This window comes from Haliotis rufescens, unplaced genomic scaffold (assembly GCF_023055435.1).
Source record: "Haliotis rufescens isolate VD_foot unplaced genomic scaffold, xgHalRufe1.0.p SCAF_4, whole genome shotgun sequence".
NCBI lineage: Eukaryota > Metazoa > Mollusca > Gastropoda > Lepetellida > Haliotidae > Haliotis > Haliotis rufescens.
This window is the reverse complement of record NW_025964112.1, coordinates 32,681,708-32,707,334: the sequence shown is the minus strand read 5'-3', so window position 1 is coordinate 32,707,334 and position 25,627 is coordinate 32,681,708. Positions and strand designations below refer to the sequence as shown.

The window sequence follows — 25,627 nt, the reverse complement described above, 5'->3', positions numbered from 1 at the left end:
ATTACATGAAAGGACTTCAGCAATATCGCGATGACATTATGGCATGGTTTCAAGGAGAGACTGCTCAACTGTGGTCATACATGGGTCATTTATGGCTTGTACTATCACTGATACACGCAGTGAAACAACGATTTACACGTGTTTGTGCATTGTCTTCCTCTCATGGCTGACGTGTTTGGTGGCCAAAATTATGCGAGGTACCTCACATACTTCTCCACATTCATAGCCAAAATCGAGACATCTCATCCAGGAGAAGAGAGGTGCTATCAGCAATGACCGACCCTTCATTCGTGGCAACAGGTGTGAAGTCAACAAGACTTTGGAAGAGACTTCCATGTGACACGCCAAGTCTCGTGGTGGTGCTGGTGGAAGTGGTGCTGGTGTTTCAGGCGTGTTGACCAACCATGATACTTATTAACTTTGGATTAGAACCTCTCTTACCATATCGCAGTGTGTCAACGTCACTCTCAATATGCCTGATATGTTGTCAGGCAGCGTAGGGGAACCAAACACCATGATGTCCGGCCTGCTGAGGTACTGAAAAGTGAAAACAATTAAACCGAACAAAAGAAGCCATTGAAAGTTTCCTGAACCCATTCAGTCAACAGTAAGGATTATCGGGACAAGCGGCATCCGACATGTGAAAAAAGATGTTCTCTGAGCAGAACTGGCGGAGTAGATGTTGAAACCCGATTGGAAAGTGGCAAAATTTTTTTGAGCCAGTGAAACCTTTGAATCTCAAAACTTTAGGAGACATGGACAAGAAGGTCAGGGTCACAACCACCGCAAACAAAGTGGTACAGTACAAACAGGGAGGGTACATCGCTTTTCAGTTGTTTATCACGTTCCAAACTCAAGGAATACAACTGGGTCTGAAGGAACTGCTGAACTATCCTTTGACTCCTGTGTCATTATCGGGACTGCATACTGAAAAGTGAAAGGCCTTCCAACCACCTGACCCAGTATCTCGAGGATGTGGATGTCCCTCCTGCCAATGAATTTCTTGTGATTCATGATGGCAATGCTTCTTTCTACTACTTGAAGGACATTCCCAGTAACTTCAGCAAGATTTGCCAGAAAGTGTTTCATATAATGTCGAAAACGATGATGTTGTGTTCACCACAGACAACTATGTTGCCAACTCTGGCCAAGCCATGGAGCGATAAAGGAGAGGATTTGGAGAGAAACTCGTCAAAGGAGAGAACACGAGAAAATCTTCTGACTAGAAACAAATAATAGTTCATCACTCTTCTCACTCGACTCCACGGTTGGCCTAAGTTCCATGGCTGGTACAGCTGGTAATGTGAACTCATTTTTCGGAATTTTGTGACTTAAACTATACAGCACTCTTACTTATCCTTAAATGTTCATAGTTCTATAATCCTAATAATAGCAATAATTAATTATCTGAACGAATTGAGTATAGGAATGTTTAACATATTTATCAATGTTACACTGCAATTACACAAATCATTGTCAATAATAAGTTGTAAGTTGCGGGGAGGCCTAGGCAATAGCCTATAGAATCAATACTTCTTGTGTTCGAATCTCGGATTCGATCTGATTGTTTTCCTCAATGATTCATTCAAAAGGTAACCATCTTCGACACTGGTCACCCCAACACTAAAATACTGTTCAAAGCTAAAACAGACCCATATGAAAGTGGGAAAACTTAAATATGGTATTGGTGTGTTTTTCTCATTCATCGTGGTTCTGTGTTCTTTGTGTATAACGTTGTTCGCATTCTGTTTTTCGTCTCATCCCGTTCAAGTGTGTCTCTAGCAGCGAGCAGGATGTTCTCCAGGGCATGTAGGTACAGGATACTGCTGTTGGTGTTGGTGGCGTTTTCAACTGTGTAGTTCTTCACCACGCTGATACATGTTTGAGGTAACCCTGTCTCCGTAGAAGCAAACCTCACCGCAGCCCGAACCTCCTCCGAGTTAAACACGTATGGAATATTGTCGGAATCCTTCAACAGTGGTTCCACCGCATCGATGTGTGTCAGGATCACATGGACTGACAGAACTGAAAAGAAACGTTGTTATGTAAATACTTCATCTTAAAACATCAGCGCCGTTTTGAACATGCAACTTATTGTTTTGCTTCATATTGTATTACCTAAAACATTATGAAATGAACTATCCCAAAATCATCAACACCAGAAAATAACTTGTATCGATAATCCGCCGAATCAGGTTTCATCGGGCGTGAAGGCAAAAAAGTCGTAAAATTATATGAATGCATCAATGAAAAGTTTTCTCGTAAAGGGTAAGCATGTTCTGCCCCACCAGTAGTCTGTTTGTTTCCTGTTTGACACCGCACAACAGTACTACAAACACATTTTGACTGAGTATATGTTGTTTTAAGTAAACAAAAGTATTTTAAATGAAGTAAAACATATCATGAGCATTTCAGTGAATAGAATGATACGTTGACGATACGATATTATAACAACTAATATACGTGTATGCGCCACACTACAACAGTTACCATTATATCAGTAGAACAAAAATTCAGTTGCAAATGTAACAGTACAAACGCAATAGTCAGTATACTAATTTACAGAGATTCTAAATGAATGTAAACTATAATATAAATAGTGTATGTGATGATGAAAAAAACACTTGTCAATCGAGATGATTGAAACAAAATTTGTTAAATTTGTAAGCATAAAGTGTGTACTTGAATATTGTTGTAGATATATAAGGTATGGTTACCCCCTCGTGAATGTAGCGTTCTCAGCACACCAATCTGTCGCTTTACATCATCGCCTACAGCAACTCCTGCTTTAAGGACAAGAACTACGCATGACGCCTTGACCCTCTCCTCTGGCGGGAGGATCTGTGAACTATCCATAGCCTCAAGCGTTGGTTTCACCTGGACACGAAAACAATAGACATTCTTCACACTTTCCCAGCCAACAGAATGAAAATATACCTCTATAAATAGATATATTTTGCCATTAGAACATTTTTAAGATTCTTCATATGTGGTCACAGATCCCCTTAAGCATACAACATGTACAGTTTAGATCACTGACAAACAATGTTTTGTGGTTATGTTGTAAAACTACATCTGTCCACGCGTGTAACACGATGACCTGGTTGATTGTGTGGCATACTGACGAGATGAATAGTTGTTTACAAGCGTCTATGTTGGCATATCATTGTTGCTCTGATGTTAATCCCCATCAACTCACTCTTTATGTAGGTGACAAACGTTCCCAAAGTACTTACTTCTGCATAGAAAGGAACCTGTCCTGTGATAATCTTCTCAATACTCTCGTCTGTGATCGCGTCACTGTTGAATAATCCTGGCATGTCAATTACCCAAAAATACGGCTGGCAAGTGCACTTTTCTTGACAATATCTACGGCAGTAATCGTCACTGTTCAGCTGCAATACATACACATATGTTAATATACAGTTTTCATTAGAGAGAGAGAGAGAGAGAGAGAGAGAGAGAGAGAGAGAGAGAGAGAGAGAGAGAGAGAAAGAGAGAGGGTGGGTGGGTTGGGTTATCACGCGAGTGTGTTTGACGATAGTGGAATTATTGTATTAGGATTGTACGTTGTATTTTGCGAACCTTGCCTAGCTATATACATAGTGTTTAATCCTAGTGCAGGATATTTACAATCCCCAAACACACAAGCGTGATAACTTGTAACTTATAATATCATTCTTCAATTCTATGCTCGAATACACTTCCCAACTCTCACAAACATTACCGAAACATTGCAACTTTTCATGGAATGTGCGCTTTTATAAATATCAGAAGGTAAGTGACGTGTCCATCGGTTAATTCTGACTCGATCGCCGAATGACAAGGGCGACGCCATGTTTGTTTGTAAACACTGAAAGTAGTTCCTACTTGACCTTTGATATTTGCATCTCTATCCGCATATGACCCAAACGGATATCGTTGTTATCCGTTGGCTTCATTCTGTCAAGAAACCTCCCTATTACACATTTTTATGCTGAATTTCTGCTACCAGTGACTGGAAATATTAAAAGAAAACGAAAAATTGAAGTCGGAACTTTGACATTTTGATTATAACATTCAACAACTCACAGCTTTAGTGTAGCTGCCATGTGTGTTAATTCCCACAGGAAAATAATTGGAGACTTTCCTGTCCCGTCTGATGGAAGTTCGAATTCCATTGCCAAAAGACGATTTACCAAATCCAGTCTGACCAAACAGAATCACCACAAGCCCGTCTCTGGTTGTGACTTCGGCTATGCGACGGCGAAAGTCATCTTCTCCCTGAAATGAAACACTTCCTGGGATAAGCCAAACACATAGGCCCTGGGGATAGCAGACAATACAGTCGAACGAACGTGGACGAACAGCTAGACATTTGATTGAATATTTCCACAAGCATCAACTGGTTTTTCGTTCACAACAACCATATGATGATCACTAACTGATGATTGACATATGTCTTGACAACAGTATATTCTCTGTACCTCTAATTCGCAAAACATACTTCTGGTGTCCAGGACAAAGCCACATCTGCTCCCCATTTCTCAGTCGGTGGCTGAAACATGACAACATTACTGAATGTTATTATTGTTTTCTTTAATTACAAAAACAACAAATTTGTAGTGATGTCAGTGTCCTATCTATGATAGAGTGAGTTCTGAAGTTCTGGAGTACATGTTACAAAGAGGCAGAACGCTTTACCAATGAAGATGTAAGATAAACTCGCCAGCTACTTACAGGAGTGGGAACCCTTTCCTTAGTCTGCCACGGTCCCATGTTTACTGGAAGAAAAACAGTATATCTGATCATGACCGAATTATTCTTTCAAAGGTCAACGATCATAATGATACAGTAGCAATGATAATGAGTCAATGTGTCACATCTGAAGCTTTCCAGAAGTCACACATGTCACTCCAACCTCAATATAACCCATGTCACATCCATGGCACTAAAGCAGGTTTCACACCTGTCCTACAACGACACGTAGTACATCTATTTTACTACAGTAGGACTCGAATACTTGAGAAGATCGAGTGTAAAATCTGTCTTGCTACGCCACGCGTTACATCTCTCTTACAACAGCGCGTTCAACTCGACTCATTACAGTACAAGTCACACACAACTCATTTCAAAACCCTTTACATCCAAATCACTACAGAACGAGTTTAATCCAACTCACTACAGCACAAGTCCCATCCAACTCACTACAGTACCAGTCCCACCCACGTCACTACAGCACAAGTCCCATCCACGTCACTACAGTACCAGTCCAATCCACGTCACTACAGTACCAGTTCCATCCACGTCACTACAGCACCAGTCCCTTCCAACTCACTACAGTACCAGTCCCATCTAACTCACTACAGTACCAGTCCCATCCAACTCACTACAGTACAAGTACCATCCACGTCACTACAGCACCAGTCCCATCCACGTCACTACAGTACCAGTCCCATCCAACTCACTACAGTACCAGTCCCATCCAACTCACTACAGTACCAGTCCCAGCCAACTCACTACAGTACCAGTCCTATCCAACTCACTACAGTACCAGTCCTATCCAACTCACTACAGTACCAGGCCCACCCAACTCACTACAGTACCAGTCCCACCCACGTCACTACAGTACCAGTCCCATCCACGTCACTACAGTACCAGTCCAATCCACGTCACTACAGTACCAGTTCCATCCACGTCACTACAGCACCAGTCCCTTCCAACTCACTACAGTACCAGTCCAACCCAACTCACTACAGTACCAGTCCCACCCAACTCACTACAGTACCAGTCTCATCCACGTCACTACAGTACCAGTCCCATCCAACTCACTACAGTACCAGTCCCACCCAACTCACTACAGTACCAGTCCTATCCAACTCACTACAGCACCAGTCCTATCCAACTCACTACAGTACCAGTCCCATCCACGTCACTACAGTACCAGTCCCATCCACGTCACTACAGTACCAGTCCCATCCAACTCACTACAGTACCAGTCCCAGTCAACTCACTAGAGTACCAGTCCTATCCAACTCACTACAGTACCAGTCCTATCCAACTCACTACAGTACAAGTCCCACCCAACTCACTACAGTACCAGTCCCATCCACGTCACTACAGTACCAGTCCCATCCACGTCACTACAGTACCAGTTCCATCCACGTCACTACAGCACCAGTCCCTTCCAACTCACTACAGTACCAGTCCCACCCAACTCACTACAGTACCAGTCCCACCCATCTCACTACAGTACCAGTCCCATCCACGTCACTACAGTACCAGTCCCATCCACGTCACTACAGTACCAGTCCCAGCCAACTCACTACAGTACCAGTCCTATCCAACTCACTACAGTACCAGTCCCACCCAACTCACTACAGTACCAGTCCTATCCAACTCACTACAGTACCAGTCCCATCCACGTCACTACAGTACCAGTCCCATCCACGTCACTACAGTACCAGTCCCATCCACGTCACTACAGTACAAGTCCCACCCAACTCACTACAGTACAAGTCCCATCCAACTCACTACAGTACAAGTCCCACCCAACTCACTACAGTACAAGTCCCATCCAACTCACTACAGTACCAGTCCCATCCAACTCACTACAGTACCAGTCCCAGCCAACTCACTACAGTACCAGTCCTATCCAACTCACTACAGTACCAGTCCCAGCCAACTCACTACAGTACCAGTCCCATCCACGTCACTACAGTACCAGTCCCATCCAACTCACTACAGTACCAGTCCCAGCCAACTCACTACAGTACCAGTCCTATCCAACTCACTACAGTACCAGTCCTATCCAACTCACTACAGTACCAGGCCCACCCAACTCACTACAGTACCAGTCCCACCCACGTCACTACAGTACCAGTCCCATCCACGTCACTACAGTACCAGTCCAATCCACGTCACTACAGTACCAGTTCCATCCACGTCACTACAGCACCAGTCCCTTCCAACTCACTACAGTACCAGTCCAACCCAACTCACTACAGTACCAGTCCCACCCAACTCACTACAGTACCAGTCCTATCCAACTCACTACAGCACCAGTCCTATCCAACTCACTACAGTACCAGTCCCATCCACGTCACTACAGTACCAGTCCCATCCACGTCACTACAGTACCAGTCCCATCCAACTCACTACAGTACCAGTCCCAGCCAACTCACTACAGTACCAGTCCTATCCAACTCACTACAGTACAAGTACCATCCAACTCACTACAGTACCAGTCCCATCCAACTCACTACAGTACCAATCCCATCCACGTCACTACAGTACCAGTCCCATCCAACTCTCTACAGTACCAGCCACATCCAACTCACTACAGTACCAGTCCCATCCACGTCACTACAGTACCAGTCCCATCCACGTCACTACAGTACCAGTCCCATCCACGTCACTACAGTACCAGTCCCACCCAACTCACTACAGTACCAGTCCCATCGAACTCACTACAGTACCAGTCCCAACAGTACCAGTCCAATCCACGTCACAACAGCACCAGTCCCGCCAAACTCACTACAGTACCAGTCCCATCCAACTCACTACAGTACCAGTCCCAACAGTACCAGTCCAATCCACGTCACAACAGCACCAGTCCCGCCAAACTCACTACAGTACCAGTCCCATCCAACTCACTACAGTACCAGTCCCAACAGTACCAGTCCAATCCACGTCACAACAGCACCAGTCCCGCCAAACTCACTACAGGCTCTCGGTTTTAATTTAAAAAAATGATATCTTGTTTTATAGCTGTAGCTGAGAAAAATATCTAATCTCGATACAAAATGGTCAACATCCATCTTGTTACTTCTCAGCATGTTTCTATGCTGACATCTACAGCCTTCTGAAGTATGTATAATATAATACATCCGATATAAACCTCTGTCGTTGTCTATCGTTGAACACTCTCCGTCGCTTTCCATCCTGTGCGATGTTTATAATATATCCGATATATACACACACGTCTTTCATTCTGAATGTTTCTTATGTTTATATTAAGTACGATGCACGCACACACACACGCACACACACAACCTTTCATTCTGAGTGATGTATGTTTTATGTGTGATGTACACACTTCCCCGTATTTCACAATGATATACATGTATATAACATATCCGATACACACCACCACACCCACAGATATGTCGAATTGCTGTATATGATATATTTGGCACTTGTATACCGTATACAACCTAAAGCTATCGTTTTGCTCGAAAAGAATTTTATTCAGAACAGTGTAATTATATGAAGCGGCATTCATTCTGTACAATCCAGACGCTTTATTAATATAAAACAATTTCATCTGATGTACTTTTCGTCTAAATTCTGTCGTGCGGTACCATTAAACCCTATTTAAAGAAACAGAAATAGCCTGTTTAAATGCAGAGGCAAGTGAAATAATTGTTTTGAAAAATTATATAAATAAGATTTATCATATAGTCATAGCGACTGATATATGACTACCATTGTCTGCAGTACATTTAATTGCAAAGGCTCATCACCCTGGAGCCATGACATCTTTATGCCTTGAAACACTTAATTGCTGTTATTTATAAGATGCTAATCCTATTTGTTAATCCCCATTTTTGTGTACATCGACCGTCTACGATCCTGAACAAGATGTGCAAGTATGTCACTGATGATTTACTGTTTACATTTATATTTATTACTTACTAAATGTCAGGTGACCTTGGCTATATAAGCCTTGGTCCAGAGGGGAGAAAAGAAAGGTCTTACCCTTAGCCGATAAAGCAGCTAAACTATCCCTCAAAATCCCAGAAATAAGCTTAAACTTACCCATCTCAAAATCAGAAATTAAAAGTGTAAACAAGCAAAAAATCACAAAAAATGGCATAACCTATATCTAAACTCAAATAGCCAAATAAAAAAAGTGCTCAGCAAACCACTAACCAAACCAAAAATTCTCCATCCATCCAAAAAAATCGACAGAGTAATCACTTAACTCCAAACAGGACACACCAACCTAAATAACCACCTAATTTTTTTTTAAAAACACACTACAGGTAACTGCCCACACTGCAAACAACCAGAAACCCCAGAACACGCACTCATCCACTGCACACACTACCTAACACATCGAACCGCATTACAAACCACCCTCAATCTAAACAAGGCTCTAACTCTAGAAGCAATACTAAACCCACAAAATAAACTAGAAAACTTCAAGGCCTTAGGCGTATTCTTAATAAAAACGGAACTAATAAAACGCATCTAAAAACACAATAACCTACCAAATCAAAATCACATAAACAAACAAACATCCACCATACCCAGCTCCCTTAGTTCTCCTCCCCAATCCCATCGGCATCTATTCCAAATCTCAAAATTCCCAAATTCTATATAAGCAACCCCTAAAACCCCCCTCTTGGGTTGCACAGACCACTTTCGCCCCTTTCGGAAACACATTAAATGGCCTGGCCGGGCCCGTGTGCGAAATACGCATCAGTTGGAAAGCGCACGTTAAATCTCCAAAGTAAGTAAGTAAGTAAGTGAGGAGAAAAAGAAAGGTCTTACCCTTAGCCTAGCTAGGGTTAGGCTGGGTGCTCCGGGGCACCTTGACAACAACCACTACCACCATGTGCTGATCTGGCACACAGTGCCTTTGTATGTTTATATCTACATGTATAAAGTAAAACTGTATACACCGCAAGCCATCGTCTCCAAGTTGTCACTTCCTACTGAGAACCATACGTCGGCCCCTTGCATATACGCAAATATGCAAATTATTCATTAATGAATGTCAGACCAACGCGTTGTTAATTTGGTTGAGCTATCGGTTATGACAGACTTCTTAGTCTGTCCTTTCCTGTAGCTCTTTGCAGCATGGCATATGGTTCACAAAACTGTAGAAAGTGACAGTCTTTTATTAAAAGGATATATACTACCTTCCTGAAGGCCAATCACCAAGAACGAAGAAACGGCCTGTAACAAGATTGAAGAAAGAACAAGAACCTCTCTGATCAAGAACAAGTTCTCCGATCCCAAACCTTCCCTGCTCGAATATCTTAGCAACACTGCTAAGTCTTCCCCTTCAAGATGTCATTCCTGCACATGACCTAAGAAAAGAAGTATACACGCGTATACCACAGAGATCCGACCACAGCCATCTTCATGCAGACCCTGCACAATACAGAAACCGCCTCACGGGCACCTGCAAGATGGACACTGTGTACAAGATATCTCATTGGGACTTACTAATTTGTGTTTACTTACATGGACGCATTCCAGGATATATATTGTGTGACTGTTGATAAGTGCAACCAGGTATGTTTGATCAAAGCCAGTATATTTATGCCAAAAGGAGTCTTTCCAAAATTCAGTTTTGCATATGTGCACTATACTCCAAATCACATCTTTAGTCAAGCTAGATCTTTGAAATTATTGTGTAGGGAATCTTTGAAATGTCCCCAGGCCACGCCAGATATATAGATACAACTAGGGCCCAGACAAACCTAAGCTGTAGGGTTATCGAGTTACACCTTTAAGCTAGACTCGTAATTTAAAAAAATCTAAACGACAAAATTTGTCATTTGTTACATGTTATTAATGTGCACAATTTGGTACAAAATTGAATGTATTGTCTAGGACTTTGAATTCAGATTAGGGATATTCTTGGGTAAGCCAACCCCACACATATGTTTATTGTATGTCAGTATTAACTAATTAACTGCACAGCGGTATTCAGCATTTCAGAATTTTGATGTCGGAATTAAGGATTATTATTTTCCTTGGGCATAGCACCCATAACATATGGGCAAGCTCCGTTAAAGACACGGGAAGAGCACCCATTGTACTTAAAAGGGCAAACGTACCCACAAGTACCGTTTGAGTCGCGCGGTAAAGTTAGACTCCTGGTTTCAAATTTCTTTATGCAAAATATTTGTTGAGATGTTTCATTTGTGCTTTTTATGACATTACTCATTATCATTATTCGGTACAGAGTCGCACCTCCAAGCCAGACTCCTGAATTCAAAGAACCTTTGGTGATATATTTATTGAATCTGTGCAAAGTTGTATTACCTCGTAGTGAAATTGCACATTGCAAAGAATACTTGGTTGATGTAACAAATGTTATATTTGTTATATCGTTGTGTGTTCAATACTTGGTTAGTTTTCAAACTGGCACTAAATCAAACTGGCTAGATGATAACTTTCATACCGTCATTGGATAGGTATTTGTGCACACGTATTTCAACAATATCCTGAACTCATCTAACTGATTATGTTAACATTTTGCACTGTTGTTTTCGTTGGTGAAAACGTGTCACACATATCAATTTGGACTCATGTAAGCTTGGGGTCCAAGCTTCACGGAACGGAGGGAAGTTGTCATAGCGACTGATTTATGACTACCATTGTCTGCAGTACATTTGACTCCAAGGGCAAATTACCCTGTAGCCATGTCTCCACAACTTAATTGTCATTACGTTTTAGGCGCTCATCCCCGTTGTTAATCCTCACCAACATTTCATTGTATATTGACTGTCAGTCAGCCTGGACTACCAAATCACTTCCCTTTAACTACTGCTTTTTATAGTATGACATTTATTGCCCTAATTGATCATCCCATGAACTGTGTTGGTTCATCACGTCCATATGTCCAATGTCCAAAGCAATGTCATTGTCTCTTTGTCTGTCCATTGTTGTTCATTACTATATATGTGTTACCATTACACAGTTACTACGGTGTAAGTCAGGCTTGGTATTCCGAGTGCTGGCATAGGGACGACCTCGAGCAGGATGTGCTGCTCGTAGGAAACGCCCTGAGGTGAGCTGGAGCTCCGCTCATCTCTTGTATTGCCTGAGCTGGAAGGTCCGCTCATTGCTGTGTTTGTGTTGTCAGAGCAGGTATTCCGCTCATTGTGCAATTGTTGTTTATTGTTTACATGTTATGCATAAAGCGTTCCGGGATAGTGATGTCGATTTTGTCCTTTATTCCCCCAAGAGCTAATTCCCCGTCAACACAAGCCCGTTGACAATATCTATTCATATGTGGTTTATAAGGATTGGCTTCAGCACAGTGATATTAAATACATTAGTGACGATAAAATGTTTTGTATTTCTAAACATATGGTGGGATTGGAGGAGACCGCACCTTCAATTGAGCCACGAACAACAGATTTTGAAGAATTGTTTACAGTTTCAAACAAACAAAAACTACTTCATATGCCGCTATACCGGGCCTCGAAAAGCGATAAAGTTCTGTTCTGTTCTGCGCAAAATACTCGCCGCACCATGGCACGGCCACCTCAAGGCAACATACCTCACCACAAAGCCCTTACAATACACGAGTTCAACCACGCTTTAAACAGCAAAACTATGCCGTCTACCCCTGGCAGACAATGAAACCTACATTGCCTCAACTTCACTTCAATTCATTATTGACTTTAAGCTTCACAGCTATCTCACATTACACAAAAAAAACAACTTCTATTGAAACATACTCTGTGACAACGGGAGCATACCAATAACATGGAAATAAACTTAATGCGTAAACGTAAATGTAAATTACTTAACACACAGCATACCAAAAAGGCGGGGAATATCGACAACATTGTCATATTCATCAATGCACATTAATTCAAATTGCGAAAATTCAATGTCAACATCACCCATGTCAGGATTAATCAACATTAATCCCAAAACATATATCAAAATAAGTGTTTTTCAACATTCTTTCCCTCTTCTGCTGATACATATCGATACAATATACGAATTTTATATAAAAAGGGTACTATCTCGAAGCAACGTTCTCTGGTATTTTACATTTTTACTATATTGATTTACTTTATACAGTTTTTGTTGATCTCGCGGATTGTGCAACTTCGGTGGGCTTTCGACAACGTGTAGAATTTCCCAAAAAGGTATGTCATGAACATTTACAAAGTTAGGTGAGGTATGAAATCCCCAGAGTTCCATACAACATGAGAGATGGGATGAGGTGGGGTGAGGTCAAATGGGTTTAAGGTCGCATCCAAGATTGTTTCACTAACAATGCGACATTAAGCCACGTGTGTTTGTGTCTTCTTGTATTAATCCGGACTTATGCCGGTTTAAATAGTGCTATCCCACTGAGATACCATGCCACATTTTAACATGGCTCTCCGACTCAGACACATTATCCCGACTCGATGCGGCCAGTCCTTGCTATATCTCATTGATGGCGGTTGAAGCCAGCGTAACAGCAAGTACCATTTTTAACGTGTTTGAGTATGGCGGGACCAGAAGATCGAACCACCGACCTCCCGCTGTCCGGGTACAATACGAGAGGAGGATGACATCAAATATATATAATCGAACAAATATGGAAAATAAGTTAAATTCATGATTGAAAAAAACATTTCCCTGTTGACTTGTTATTGTTTTCTGTGTAACATACCATAACCCTGACCTGAAAAGTGCACATCTAAATACTGGTAACTTCATAATTTGAAGATGCCCATTTGTATAGAAAATAGTTAATACTTTTTTAGTCAAAGGCTGACAGTTTTTCTATATAGTACGACCTTAGTTATATCAATATTATTTCTGCTTGCTGTATCTCGTAATAATAGCATTCGTGGAAATAATGTTACTACTACTACTTACTTATAGCTGTTCTCTGCTGTGGGAGATGTGTGTGCTCTATCCCCCGTTCCCAGTGTACATGTCACATGCATGAAAACGAGGCCGATAACAAAATTCATATATACCAGCTCATGCGCAGTTTATATTTAACGAACTGGGGAGGCGGACGTTTCACCAAGGGTAGCTGCAAACAGGTTAGTTCTCATGAACATGAAACATTGTAAGATGAAACCTTGTACATGTGGTGGGCGGTGTGTGTGTGTTAGTGTGTGTGATTGTGTGTGTGTTAGTGTGTGTGTTAGTGTGTGTGTGTTAGTGTGTGTGTGTGATTGTGTGTGTGTTTTAGTGTGTGTGTGTCCGATTGTGTGTGTGTTTGATTGTGTGTTAGTGTGTGTGATTGTGTGTGTGTGTGTGTGTGATTGTGTGTGTGTTAGTGTTAGTGTGTGTGATTGTGTGTGTGTGATTGTGTGTGTGTGTGTGTGATTGTGTGTGTGTGTGTGTGTGTGTGTGTGTGTGCGTGTGTGTGCGTGTGCGTGTGTAGTCAAACCTTGTAAACGTGTGTATATACGTCAACGAACTCAATCTACTATAATCATACCTATGTGGTATGCACTTTAGATGCATATTTCATCGATAATATTTAGTAGGCTTGTGTGGGAACCTTTACCTGAAGTCATTTTTCAACGTCTTTTGGCATGGGGCTTAATGAGGTTATGTTTTCTGTGATTGATCCAACTTGGACCTAACATAAATGTAAATGTTCTTGAAGACAATAAGGTCAATTATGTAATGATGTATTAATATTGACATAGATCTTATATTCAACACACAAAGATATTCAACAGGTTTGCTGGGAATATGTAGATAGGTTTTTGAGAACTGTCGTACTGTCGTGTTGACATTACTGTTATGTACTTACAAAGCAATAATACATGCTTCAATATGTGCTGAGCAGCAAACGAATGTACATGTATCACCTGACTACACTTTTCAATTGTCATTTATGTTTCCATTATCAGGGCAATAACCTATTCCGATCTGTATATTCAATAACATTGTGTAACGTTTGACACAAATGTATGTACACAAAACAGGACTTCTTCAACATCAACGTCCTTAAAAATATGTTGCCAGTATGTCCAAGGTTGCAGCCAGCCCAGCCACATACAGGAGCATGGGGACGCATGGAAGGAGCGACTTGGGTAAGTTGGAATACGTGTGTTTAGTATAGTCGAACCTAAACACGTTACTCCCATTGAGTACAGATAAATGATTAAGTACAGGAACAAACCATGATAATGTTTGATTCACTTCATGCCCGATTTAGGAAATGATCGATTTTTAAACATCGTTAAGGAAGTTATCAGATGTATTCATATAAACGACTATAGGACCTGGTTCATTTTACTGTGAGATCTGTCGGACATATAACAATGATTTTTGCATAGTGTGGCTAAAGTGTGTCAAAACAGCTGATTTTAGATGTTTATGGAAAGTGTTTTTTCTAATATTTCAACAAGAGCAATTTTTCTATCCAAACTGACTTTCTTAGATGTAGATAAAAACAACAACAAGAAAAGTGTGGGCAAATTCACCTTCTGTCTCGGATTTACAATATATATTTTTTCTCTCTTGAAGTTTGAAAGAATAAATCGGCCTTGTGAATTTGTCACCTTAGAAGTTCAAACGTATAGAGATAATACGGAAATAGGCTAGATATCCGCCATTTCAACGTGTCTGATACTTTTCATACCAATGAATTAAAATTAACTCATAGTCTGTATCTTTATTATTTGACGTTTTCAGTGGCCTTAAGAGGCACTAGACACGCCTGCCCTCTAAGCTAACTCTGTGATGATAGTAAAAGAACAATACGTCTTTGATTGCAGCCACAGCTTCTGACAGATGCAAGTAGTTTTACTTCCTGTGCTCGGGAAGTATTGTCCTGGTGTCGAGTCACCACACATTTTTCATCAAAGGTTGATGCTAAGCAATACCCTTCCCAGAGTAATAGAGAATGATAGGAATTAATGAAATAATGTCACCCTTTTGCTGTAACAGCATCCTATAGTTGCAACACATGCCTCCTATAACGAGAGGCCAATGTAACATTCAGCATTTATCTTGCAGAGAACAAACTGAGAACAAATACTATCATCATCCCGAGAAGCAGTAACGCCGGACATCTAGAAGATGAATTCGTCCAAAATGTGATACGATACAGAGCGATGGGATCAAAGTTAAAAGAGGATTTCCCCTTCCTCGTCATATATCAAGCTTCATCACGTATTAAAGATGAAGAGGAACTCATTGTTGACACATTACGGGGTACAGATTTTCAGAAAGAGTTGACATATTTATTTCAAAACATTGTCCTTGTTCTTGCGTTATTACAAACATTTTGACTTCTATTCGAGAGAACTACAAACTGTTTATAAAGTAGATCACAAATATAGATTCTGTTATATTTCTCCCTCAGGTTTGCCTTCAGCAATTCTTATCATTGCATCAGTCGGAAAAGATTCTGAAGTAGGCATCGACCTTCCAAGCGACTTGGAATCTACCGTCAAACCAAAATTAAGACTGTTCATCAAAAATGGACACATTCTCCCCAATGATATGGACAATGAATATATGTTTCACCGCGTGTTGTTGCATTGCTGTCATCAGGAGCCTGACTGGCGGGAGTATTTTAAAGAACACTGGAAGATAATCCCCCTTGTTTGCATTGTTGTGTGTTTGATAATTGTAGTGGTGTCACTTATTGTACGCTTTGCTTAAATATGGTTGTTTTGGAACCTCCATTTCACATTCTGAAGTGAGGGGGCTGGTATTTCTAGATCATTTCGTTCCAGCTTAAAGCACATTCCGTATGTCCTGTCCCCTCCAGGAATATTCAACTGTAAATTCCTGAATTTATATCCTTTAAATTCCTTTGTAACAATCGCCTCCCAAAGATAACCCTGGAAACTATGTATATGGTGTTTACCCTACTATTCGAATACTGTAGTTATATTTGTATAACTGTACAAAACAACAATGTGTCATCCTGGAAAATGTAGAAGCGTTACGGAAGAGTATATGGTGCAGTTCCTGGAACACGTTATGATAGAATTTACTATGAACTAATCCAACTTCCTCAAGTGAGAGAAGAAATCGCTTTATATTGCCAACCTCCAAAATGTTGAAGCCTATATTACCCGATTATTTATGCAAACTTTTATCGCCAACAGTCGCAGAACCAAATCGTTATACATTGCTGGATGATATTAGTTTCTTACCTTAAACTATGTCTTGAAAAGACAAAAATCCATTAGAATTCACAGTGATGCGGAAACTTAAGTGCCCAATTCAGTCAACTGACTGTAAAATCTGATCGTGTTAACAGTGAACCGCAAAGTGGTTTTGAAAACTAAACCAATTTCCTTAAATGAAATTCGTTTGAGGGAGTCGATTTAAATTGCCAACCGTTTCCAAAATGTTGCACCATCTCCTTCCTGCACCACCGAAAGTGCACTTCATTACTTCTTCACTGTGCTCATTATGATATTGTTAGGAATACAATGCATGTACAATTTTACTCATGGATATACTTAGAAATTGTAAACTATTTCAGCGGTAATGTTTCTAACATTAGTATGTATATTTAAGTGGCATTTCAGAAGCTGTAGTAACGATGAAGACAGAGTTCACATGGATTTCAACTTTTTGCTTACAGTGCGAGGTTACAGTGCATATGCTATTACCTTTATCAAGCAGGTGGATAAAGCAACCAGCCTCTTTACCGAAAAGTCGCATTGTGAGAAAGTGAAATCCGCAAGTCAACTAGGTCTTCATGTTAATACTTCCTAATGGTGTTTATACATTATGTTATTTGCCAATTCGCATTCTGTAACCAGGTTTGCTAATTGTTTTGTTGTTGGAGTGACTGAGTATGATTTTACGCCGCGTTCAGCTATATTCCAGGAATATCACGGCTGGGAACAGCAGAAATGGGCTTCACATATTGTGGGTAAGCGTACCCAGGTCCTCGGCGTGACGAGCGAAGCGATCGTTTTAACCACTAGGCTACCCAACTCACTTTCAGTTGATGGAGCAGAATTAATAGCAGCATGACGTGCTTGTTTACCAACCCAGTTCTCCTTCTAAAACCGATGTGATGTAATGTTTCTATTATACTGAAGACTGGCAATGTGTTTGTTTGTCTGATGGTTGGAATAAATCATGTAAGGCACGAAGGACACTGTATGCGTGCCCATTTTAGGTCTAATCAAGATAGCTTGCAACAGATAGACAATAAACTACAACATTACCCACTGTTTCCCCAAGCTACGCTTATTTAGTTTTAGAAACATGACACGAAACTTTAACCGGTAACTGAATACCTCACCTATTACAAATGCATGTGCTGGGATAAATAAACCATCAATAGACTCGTTCCCGGTGACTTGTATCCAACAATGGGGAAGTCAGTCACATCTGGGTGGCTGAAGTCGGATTGCACTTCAGGAATGTCACCATGACATGTATCATGTGTTCGATCATAGACAAAGAATTGATTTCGCGCACGCTGCCGACCCGTTGTTATGACAACAGCTGTAGACACTTTGTATTCAGGACACAGGAAACATGGACATTTAATGAACTAGCTAATGCCTTTATTTTGTGTCATTAATATCATATTATTATTAGATGTTTTATTGCACACACACACACACACACACACACACACACACACACACACACACACACACACACACACACACACACACACACACACACACACACACACACACACACACACAATCACACACACACACACACAATCACACAATCACACACACAATCACTCACACACACACAAACACACAATCACACACACAATCACACAATCACACACAAACACACAAACACACTAACACACACACACCGCCCACCACATGTACAATGTCGAAACTGGAAACTCCGATCACTAAATGTATGTATGTATGGGCTGGAAGCTCCGATCACTACATGTATATATGACCTGCAAACTCCGCTCACTAAATGTATGTATGAGCTGGAAACTCCATTCACACACACACACACACACACACACACACACACACACACACACACACACACACACACACACACACACACACACACACACACACACACACACACACACACACACACACACACACACACAATCACACACACAATCACACACAATCACACACACAATCACAATCACACACACACACACACAATCAAAAACACACAATCACACACGATCACACAATCACACACAAACACACTAACACTAACACACACACTAACACACACACACACACCGCCCACCACATGTACAATGTCGAACCTGGAAACTCCGATCACTACATGTATGTATGAGCTGGAAACTCCGCTCACTACATGTATGTATGTATGAGCTGGAAACTCCGCTCACTACATGTATGTATGAGCTGGAAACTCCGCTCACTACATGTATGTATGAGCTGGAAACTCCGATCACTACATGTATGTATGAGCTGGAAACTCCGCTCACTACATGTATGTATGAGCTGGAAACTCCGATCGCTACATGTATGTATGAGCTGGAAACTCCGATCACTACATGTTTGTATGTATGAGCTGGAAACTCCGCTCACTACATGTATGTATGAGCTGGAAACTCCGCTCACTACATGTATGTATGAGCTGGAAACTCCGCTCACTACATGTATGTATGAGCTGGAAACTCCGATCACTACATGTATGTATGAGCTGGAAACTCCGATCACTACATGTATGTATGAGCTGGAAACTCCGATCACTACATGTATGTATGTATGAGCTGGAAACTCAGATCACTTCACGTATGTATGAGCTGGAAACTCCGATCACTACACGTATGTATGAGCTGGAAACTCCGATCACTACATGTATGTATGTATGTATGAGCTGGAAACTCCGCTCACTACATGTATGTATGTATGAGCTGGAAACTCAGATCACTTCACGTATGTATGAGCTGGAAACTCCGATCACATCACATATGTTTCGGAACTCTGCTCACCCCATGTATGTCTGAGCTCGAAATTCAGCTCACTAACTATTGGTTGGTGTTTTGTGGACGAATACAGTTCCAGCCGTTGCAACTGGTAACTCAAAAGAGTACCCTATGCTGGTCTTAAGACTCGACAAATGCGTCTCCGGTTGTAACGACGTGAGTATCCATTCTGGTCGTAAGACTCGACAAATGCGTCTCCGGTTGTAACGACGTGAGTATCCATTCTGGTCGTAAGACTCGACAAATGCGTCTCCGGTTGTAACGACGTGAGTATCCATTCTGGTCGTAAGACTCGACAAATGCGTCTCCGGTTGTAACGACGTGAGTATCCATTCTGGTCGTAAGACTCGACAAATGCGTCTCCGGTTGTAACGACGTGAGTATCCATTCTGGTCGTAAGACTCGACAAATGCGGCTGGGGTCGTTGCAGAGACGGGACCCATTGCTGGTCGTAAAACACGACAAATGCGGTTGTAGTGGTTTCGAAAAGAGTACTTTGCAAAGAGAAAACCCTATGCTGGTCGTAAGACTCGACACATGCGGTTCCTGTGGTTGGTTTCGAAAAGAGTGGATGATTGTGTGTCATCGCGCCCCGACGGGTTTGGATCGTTCATCGTGCTTTTGTCCACTGGATAGTTGGGAAAGTTCATGTGTTACATTACATATATCTGACTACATACGGCGTGATACACTCACAATGTTACAAGTAGCCTAACAACATGCGTTTATTTAGGTTGGAACCTTAATCTCGTTACAGAACATTCAGTTTAGGAATCTGTAAGAAAATATAAGATAAATGTGATCAAGAACATGGAATCTAGTGTCAGTATAGTATAATGATAGCAATGTTTGGAAAACAGTCGGAAATTCGGAACATTCGCATCGTTATGAGTTTCCATGTAAAATTATTTCGTTCCTCTTTTCCTGAACTTTCATACTTTCATGTTTTCTTCTATATCCTATTCTGCTCAGAACGTGCTTGTCAAATGTAAGGGCTTATGGATGAAATCAGTGGGGATGGACCAAGACCCCTTTCAACTGACTGCCGAGGATGCTCTAATATTCCAACAGTGCAGCTGTCTGTTTTACAGGTCATGGGTATTGAAAAAAATATTGGATTATGTCAGCTGTGGAATGTCTTTCAAATGTGTGGAATTTTGCTAAATAGATTCCTACTGATATTCATAGTTTTAGAACCCTAATTACAGAAATAATAATTGATTTGAACGTATTGTGTGTATTAATGTTTAATATGATCATCAATGTAGGGATCTTTTATTAGAAGCTGTATAAATATAATTTCATCCAGATTAAAGTATAGGTGTTAAGATTCACAGACCTACTGGCGAAGCTGGCTCTAGAAAAAGAGCAAAATCAAATCCGACATCGCTCAAAAATGGCAAGCCCAATGGGACGCTAAAGTACTGTCGGAAATGCTATATGTCCGTTAAAACAAGATAGAATGTTTTAAAGACTGTTGCTATTGGAATGTCGAGTAACTAATGATCTACCTACAAGTGGTTTGAAGTATTTCCGTCACAATGAGTCTTATCGACAATTTTACCAGAGAAACATTGCACAAAAACTTCAAGTTCAGAAACCAAGTCCAATGAGGGCAGTCTGAAGCGGACTTAAGCATGAAAAGTAATAATGTAGTCTCCATAAAACATCAAATAAAAAAAACCAAGTCAATTTGAGAACATTCGAGTTGTCCAGCTTAGAAAATAACAAAGTGACGCTACATTTATTTTGTCAATTCTGCTCCCATGATGCAGGTAGCATTAGCCATAGCCATGGTACACGACATAGAGTATGTAGTGGGATATGTATACACATTACACTTGAGTGAAACAGAGGGAAAACATTTATTAGTTTAGATACGGTATGTTACCGGACTGCCCAAGCTCTGGAACTTTCATTCCAAGTCTATGGTGTGGTAAATAAAACAAAGAAGGTAAGGGTCATCTTAAAAACAAAACCGAGATGTAAAGGATATAAGGCAGCTTTGATACAGGGGTGATTCGGCATGCTGTGTATACGCTTAATGAGCAGAAGGTATCCCTAACCTGTAGTAGAATTCGGGTGGAAGTTAAACTCCACAATTAATGTGTCCCGGACTACATTAATTATTGATTTCGAAACACTGCACGTGGCGATAGATAACCGAGCAGTTTTCAGGGAAAAATATTCCATCCTGTCTATAAGGTCACATTATATCTGACAATCGCAGTCAGGGCTCCCAGATCATTTACCTTGATGAAACCTGGATGAATAATAGTGATTCCTCTGACTGAAAGTGGCTTACGTCAGAAGGACGAAAAGCAGCCATGGTACCATCAGGTAAAGGTAATCCTGTCATTGTTTGGCACGCCGGAACCCATGGCACTTATTAATGGATGTGAGCTAGTGTTCGAGGCGAAAAAAGGAAACTGGTGATTATCATGGCGATGTGTTCATATATTAGTTGGAACACCACCTACAGCTATGAATTAACACAATGCAGGAATATCTGACGTCTTGCAATGTCAACTTCAGACCAACTGAAACGATAGTTCAACTCAAGGAGAAACTTTGCCTAAAATATACACCAGTAAAGTACAAGACATGTCCTGGCGGCACAACACGGTCACGTTTTATGTGCACCAATCAGACATTTTGAGCTCTAATCTATTGAAATTAGCTGGGCTAACTGTAAAGGGTTTGTGGTAAGACACAACAATGCATTCAAACTCACACATGCCAAACGGTTGATCAATGCAGTCTATTCTAGAATTACACCAGAGGTATGGCAAAAGGCTTGAAGATCACGTCAGTACCGCCAACATGGTGGCGTATATATCAGCCTTGTTGCACTGGTTGTCATACCTTTGAGTGATAGTGCAGATTCAGATATGTTATCAGATGAGTGAGATGCTGGCTAAAGAAATCATCTGTAGAACAGCAAATATTTCTTGATTAAAAAATTCCAAACTTCCAATAGTCACTCAGTTTAATAGCTTTAAACTATTCCATCATTTTCCAAGCAAATATAATGCAGTACATATCTTAACGCATGTCTCAATAAAGTACAATAACAGCAATATATTTAGACCATTTGCACCTGTGACAGTGCACAAGCTGGTGTGAGGTCATCAACTCGGGACAGGTAATAGGTAATTACCTCAGGCTACAGGCCAGTTCACACACGCATATTTTGTAAGTTTTTCATCATTTTACCCGTAAAAGTAGCTTTTGAGTCTAATCACAGTGTCAGTTAGGATAGGCTAGATTAGGTACATTTGCGATATTTTGATAGATGCTATTTTCATAGCCCTCTGATTCGTATACATTAAGTGAAACCAGAAAAGTATTTTCTAGCATTTCCGACAGTCCTGCAGTAAATCGTCAGATGGCTGTGCAAAATTCAACCAAAGATCTACCCAAAGCCACACTCATACTCAAATGAAATGAAAACTGAAATAGCCATTGCACGCCTCAGACTCGGTCACAAAAAGCACCCTGACTAGGTTATGGCCATCTTGCAATCAACCTGAATCCATATCTTTGACTTACTACTGTACAGAATGTGTGTGTGTCGTATTGCTATCAGCCTCAATTGCACCAATACAGCACGTAGATATATCCGTATATATTTTCATTGAATGTACAAGAAAACAGAGGCTATCAATCTCATGACATCAAGTAAGCTGGTTGATCTAACCGTTAGCTGTCCTGCTCACAAGACCTTAAATTTCAGCAAGGGCATAATCCGAGACCGCACTCGCAGCCTGGCTGATGAAAGTATTGACGAAACTGTACCTAAACTTCAGTGTTAAGATGTGATTGAAGCCAAACAATGCACATATCGTAAAGAGACGTGTGTTTCCATCACAACTGTAAGTAAGGATACACCTTAGAAAAAGGTTTTATAAATATTTTTCATATACTTAAGTGTGAAAGACAGAGATTTCTAAAGTTTAGGAAAGGTGGTATTTTCACCACAATGGCAGAAAAGTGGTATCTTCACTGCAGCGAAAATAACATTTTGCTGGAACTACCGGTAACGAAGTAGCCGACAAGCGGCATTAGCCGGGCTTCGCAACACTGACATTTCTTAGTCGACAGTGAAGATATTTCACATCCAGTAAAGATTTACTGGTTAGTAGTTCCTATTATACGTTATTTATAAAACAACAACTTTTCCCTATTGTAACAGTTCTGCTTCAAATGCAGTGCGAAGTGACCGAGCTTCCCGGTTTCGTCCGGCGCCATGTTTGTTGTTTAAATGTTGTTGTTTTTATTGCGCCAGTAGGTTAGATTAAATACATCAAACAGAAAATAAGAGGTCGTTAATTCAGACGTTAGGAAAAGAAATCTTAGCAGTACGTAAATTAAAGATAGTATTTGATGGATACTATGATGTACGAGTAGTTATGATAAATTATGTTTTCACACAAATGGCTAAATCTAACACACAGGGATACAGACAGTTCATCTGTCACGTTTCATTTCTGGAGCATACATGTAACTCCTAAACCGTTCATCGTGAAACTTTATGTACACTTCAGGTAAGTGTTTAACTCTGCCTTTTGTCATTCTGGAGTTTGACATTTTTGTAGTTCTTTTCGCGTTTACAATGCAACAAGTTGCTCCAAACTGTATCATATCAGACCGCCATAATATAGCTAGAATATTGCTGGCAGTGTTACTTAACACACAGCATACCTAAAATGGCGGGGATACCGACGACATTGTCTAATTTATCAAAGCAACGTTACTTAATTTTGCGAAATTTCAATGACAACATCTCCCATGTCAGGATTAATCAAGAGAAGTGTGTTTTCAAAATGCATTATTCTCTTTCTACCTATGTATTCCGATACAAATATACCAAAACATTTTATTTATGTTTTCGATATTGAAGCTAACACTATGTTACGATTTTATTGATACTGATTTACTCTTATAGAGAATACTTGACCATTTCTCATAATGTGCAATTTAGGTGTAGAATGTAATAAAAAGGTCTGTCATACACATTTACAAAGTTTAATGAGGCATGAAACCTCTACAGTTACATACAACATTAGAGATGAAGTGAGATGGGGTTAGGGTTTAACAGCTTATACAGCGACGTAAATTCCTCTGTGTGTGTGTATGTGTGTGTGTGTGAGAGAGAGAGAGATAGATAGAGAGAGAGAGAGAGAGAGAGCGTGTGTGTGTGTGAGAGAGAGAGAGAGAGCGTGTGTGTGTGTGTGTGTGTGTGTGTGTGTGTGTGTGTGTGTGTGTGTGTGTGTGTGTGTGTGCTCGTACTAATCCGTACTTTTGTCAGTTAAATAGTTCTAGCCCACTAAGATACCATGCCGCAGTTTAGCATGGATACCCTACTGACTCGAGTCGGCATTCCTTGATTTATCTCCTTAATGTTGGCTGCAGGAACGATAATAACAAGTGCCTTTTTAAACGTATTGTAGTATGGCGAGGCCAGGGGCTCGAACCACCATGGCGAGACGAAGATGACATCAAATACAAATAATAAAAAAACAATGTATGGTCAAAATAGTTAAATTCATCATTGAAGACAAAATAATTATTGATTATAACTTCTCTGCATACCTTGTTTTTTTGTTTTCTGTATAAAAAATCATTACACTGACCTAAAATGTGCACATCTTAAAACTAGTAACTTCAAATAGAGTTAGGTGTCCACTTTTAAAGATAATAGGTTATACTTTTTTTCTTAGAAGGCTGCCAGCTTCTGTAAATAATAGGACCTTACTTCTGCTGCTGCTAGTAACGAAAAATACTAGGAAACTAAGGAGTTCCACATGTGTTACCTAATAAATGTATATACACCCTTTACTAGATAACATGTACTATAGGCCTATGGCCTCTCAGTATTATGAATAAAGACATATAGTACTTCTGCTGTTGATATCATTATTAAAGCACTCGTGATGAAAATAACGTTAATACCACTTACTTGTAGCTGTCGAATATCCTCTG

At 40.6% G+C, this 25,627-nt stretch overlaps 2 protein-coding genes across 3 annotated transcripts; one reads left to right on the top strand and one right to left on the bottom strand.

The window, feature by feature from the left end:
• Positions 1 to 1,421: 1,421 nt before the first annotated feature.
• Positions 1,422 to 25,623, bottom strand: LOC124152183. Its single transcript, XM_046525020.2, has 7 exons — positions 25,605 to 25,623; positions 4,720 to 4,763; positions 4,487 to 4,537; positions 4,072 to 4,263; positions 3,237 to 3,395; positions 2,718 to 2,877; positions 1,422 to 2,025 (listed from the first exon to the last, which is right to left on the bottom strand). Exons 2-7 carry the CDS (start codon positions 4,756 to 4,758, stop codon positions 1,703 to 1,705), a joined length of 924 nt encoding a protein of 307 aa, XP_046380976.2. The 5' UTR covers positions 4,759 to 4,763; positions 25,605 to 25,623; the 3' UTR covers positions 1,422 to 1,702.
• On the top strand, positions 13,612 to 18,029 carry LOC124152181. 2 transcript variants are annotated; one of them, XM_046525017.2, is made up of 4 exons: positions 13,612 to 13,784; positions 14,725 to 14,792; positions 15,721 to 15,918; positions 16,070 to 18,029. In XM_046525017.2, exons 2-4 carry the CDS (start codon positions 14,726 to 14,728, stop codon positions 16,369 to 16,371), a joined length of 567 nt encoding a protein of 188 aa, XP_046380973.2. In that variant the 5' UTR covers positions 13,612 to 13,784; position 14,725; the 3' UTR covers positions 16,372 to 18,029. The 2 variants fall into 2 exon arrangements, with proteins under 2 accessions (XP_046380973.2, XP_046380974.2); XM_046525018.2 differs by having other exon boundaries at positions 14,685 to 14,792.
• Positions 25,624 to 25,627: the final 4 nt, after the last annotated feature.